The sequence below is a fragment of the Sinocyclocheilus rhinocerous genome, unplaced genomic scaffold (assembly GCF_001515625.1).
Source record: "Sinocyclocheilus rhinocerous isolate Xijiao unplaced genomic scaffold, SAMN03320098_v1.1 scaffold13, whole genome shotgun sequence".
In the NCBI taxonomy this organism is placed as follows: Eukaryota; Metazoa; Chordata; class Actinopteri; order Cypriniformes; family Cyprinidae; genus Sinocyclocheilus; species Sinocyclocheilus rhinocerous.
Genome location: NW_015627542.1, coordinates 117508 through 120973, shown reverse-complemented (window position 1 = coordinate 120973; position 3466 = coordinate 117508). Strand labels below are relative to the sequence as shown.

Sequence of the window (3466 nt, the reverse complement as noted above, 5' to 3'; positions counted from 1 at the left end):
GAGAAGGCAAGAAAAAGTGCACTTTACCTCTGGATTAAATAACTACTTTTATCAGAATATATACAGTACAAACTTTTATATCTACCAAAAGAACACAGATTACATTCAATATCAAAGTTCCATAAGGTGCTATTATACCTTGTACATTTTTGCTAGAGGTGACACAGGGCAATGATGTCAGATTGTTGGCAAAGCACTCTCAGTGATGACTGACAGGTGATTGGTCCTGTCATTCTGATCTGGAGTGTTGATTTCCTTCACAAGAGATTCAGACTAATTGTTCGGGAGAGGCAGAGAGAGACGGGGACTGCTGTAACATTACATCAGAGGGTTGTCGCTTACACCATTTGTCCAATTAAAATCGCTCAAAACATTTCGTCACCACCCCTCCCAGAGGAGCATCTCTAAGAAATGAGTCCTGGCCCAAACACTACGGTATGTTGAGGTATGTAGGTAACTCTTTCAAGCACTGAACTTTGAAAAGAGCAAAATACAACCGAAATCCAGTTGTACTATAATAGAAAGTTATATATCTGACAAATACTGCAGCAGTCACACCAGCCTGCTTGATATCAAACATTACATCCAAGAGTCCAATATGTGACTTCCAAATCTTTGAAAGGAACGTTCCGCTAGGATAAGCGCTGTTCGTTAGCTTAAAGAAGGTTAATACGTACTGTGCTAAACTAAGATTCTTCATCAAAAATGAAAAAAGTCAACTACAACAACGAAAAAAACCCAGAGCAAAGACTGAGATTTCACACATTTTTGGTCAATACTAATACGCCATTGAATGGCGAGACATAAAGGTTGCTGTCAATTGTCAAGGAATATTGACAATTCCTTGACAATTGACTCAAGGAATCAGTGCAAAAGGCACTGGCTGTTACAATGTCCCCCATTCTCCCCTAAAAAAAAGAAAAACCAATTTGTTTTGAAATTTTGAGTCCTCATAATAATAATGCTAAAAAAAATAAAAAATAAAAAAATAAAAATGAACAGCCTTTGCTTGGAAATCCATAGAAACACTATAGTAAATACTCAATGACAATTAAATTAAGATAAACAGATAAATAGCAATTTTACAAGCAAACTAGTGTGCACTCAAAGGACATAAGATCAGCTTTATGTACCATAATTTTCATTTCTTTGGGGCTGATGAATGGCATGATTCTCTGAGCCATGATGATGCCCAGACACAGGAGAGGCCAGGTCGGCCTCGTTAGACAGGTCACCATCGGGAGACGGCGGCTCGTCGTCTTTTAAGGATGCTGCATTAAATCCAGAGGTTTTATCGGCGGGCGCATTGGGGAAAGCGATGGCAGCGGCGGCCGCAGCCGCGGCTGCAGCAGAGGCGTGCGTGGGAATCCCGGGGTAAAGCCACGGGAATGGGTTGGTCAGCGCCGCTGCTGCTGCTGGATACACCAACTTCTCCAAATGACTTTTATCAAACAAAGGCATGTACGATGCTGCTGCAGATGGGTTTATGAAGTAAAACGGCATGCAAAAGGGAGTCTGTTGTCCACCAACACCCGCCATTCCCATTAAAGAGTTCATTAACGCCACGTCCGGCCGGGTATTGGTGGAATCTGACACACCGTTCACGGACCAGTTCATTTTGGCTTTTTTGGTGACACGTTCATCTCCGAACTCCTGCTTGATCTTAACTCTTTTGGCCGTGTCACATCCTTTCTCGCATTTGCCATCGCCTTTCTCTGCCTCTCCTCCGTATCCGCTGTCGGTGTCCGTGTCGTTCTCATTAAGCTCGAGGTTCTGAGTCCTCTGGATGACAGGGACACAGTTGGCTTGAGTATCTCTCTGCACGTCCCGATCTGGAACGTCGTCGCCTGGCAACGGCCGCTGCAGGCTCCCTGCGCTGGGCTGGAACTGCGCGGAAACTTTGTGTAAGTGGTTGATGAGTCGCGTGCACATCTGCTCGCGCGCCGTCCAGTTCTCCACCTTGTTCAGATACTGCAGGACTTCTTTGGCACATGCTTGAAAGCCTGAGTGAAACGTGTCTAAGTCAGCCTGGAGGGAGGACTTCAACGACCGCTCCCCTGTCATAAAAGAGAGACAAAACTCCTGTCATAAAAAAAACTGAAAAATGACAGACAGATAAATAGACAGACAGACAGAAATACAGACATACAGACTGATAGATAGATAGATAGATAGATAATTAAAATAAATATAATCAACATATGGTGTAGATTTTTTTAGACAGGAATACATAGAAAATAAATATAAAAAATAAATAAAACCAAGATAGACAGATAGATAGATATATGATATAGATAGATAGATAGATAGATATTAATAATAAATCTAGACAGATATAAATATATTAATACATGCAACAAAAAAAGTGGTCAATAAAAACACTTAACATAGATAAGCATAATTGATATTAAAAAGTATATACATAATTGCAGCTATGTGCAGCTATTTTAGTTAAATTGCTGTATTTTAAGCTCCATTTACTGTTTTACTTGATGTGGCATTGATGTTTCTCTGATTGCATTGTGTGGGTTGCACATTATGTAGTTTACCGTTCTGCAAAGCGATGATCTTCTGGTGCTGTTGCTCTGTGACAGCTGTCAAATCGTTCAAATGCTTCAGCGTCAACTCAAGAACTACAGCTTTTTCCAAGTGACCTAGAGTCTGTAAGACAATACGAACATTTATCGGATTTCCCTACTTTCTTGCTTTCCTTATGCGGGTTTAAAATTACAAAACACATTTTAACAAGACCAAACAAAATTCTGTTGACTTAAATTACCGTAAGTTTCAGATGTTCCGGTAATAAATCTTTCAGCTGCCCAATACATTCATTTATTCGGTCCCTCCTCTTTTTCTCAATCAGTCTGTGTGGTAACTTATACGCGTCCTGCGAATAAAAAGTATTAGCCATTGCAAAAAGTTCTTAAAGTAATAATTATCACACGGATTATTAAGGACTAGCGACACAAAGTGTTACGTGAACTTGACGGACATCACGTTTCCATCACGGGTCCACAGTTTGCTTACCTTTCCTTCCTCTCTCTTCACCCCTCTTTTGGATTTGCACATGTAGAGAGACGAATATTCAACCCTAAAAAAAGAAAACCCTAATTTTTAAGATGCAAATCTATTCATTTCGTCATCGACCTCACACATTTTAAAAAAACGTAACATTAGTTGCGTTTATTAAAAACAAAATAAAAAAACAACCGAACATAAAAAATTACCCCAAAAAATCCGCGTGATCCAGGAACTGTCTGCCCTGCATTCTCGGTATTCTTTCATCCATAACTTTGTCCTACTTTCTTGTGTGCTTCTTTTACAATCAGGTTTGTTAATCCAGTATCAGCGGATCGGCAGTGCGTTGTGTCCGGTCTCGCGCAGCTCCTCTGAATGATGATGTGTGTGCGCTCGCCTGAGCTGACACTCTCCCGCACTCACTCTGCGCGTGGCGACTACTGCGCAC

General features: G+C 40.9%; 1 protein-coding gene across 1 annotated transcript; it reads right to left on the bottom strand.

The window, feature by feature from the left end:
* Positions 1 to 6: 6 nt before the first annotated feature.
* Positions 7 to 3466, bottom strand: LOC107730473 (class E basic helix-loop-helix protein 41-like). Its single transcript, XM_016541320.1, has 5 exons — positions 3228 to 3466; positions 3028 to 3091; positions 2780 to 2887; positions 2550 to 2661; positions 7 to 2057 (listed from the first exon to the last, which is right to left on the bottom strand). Exons 1-5 carry the CDS (start codon positions 3287 to 3289, stop codon positions 1126 to 1128), a joined length of 1278 nt encoding a protein of 425 aa, XP_016396806.1. The 5' UTR covers positions 3290 to 3466; the 3' UTR covers positions 7 to 1125.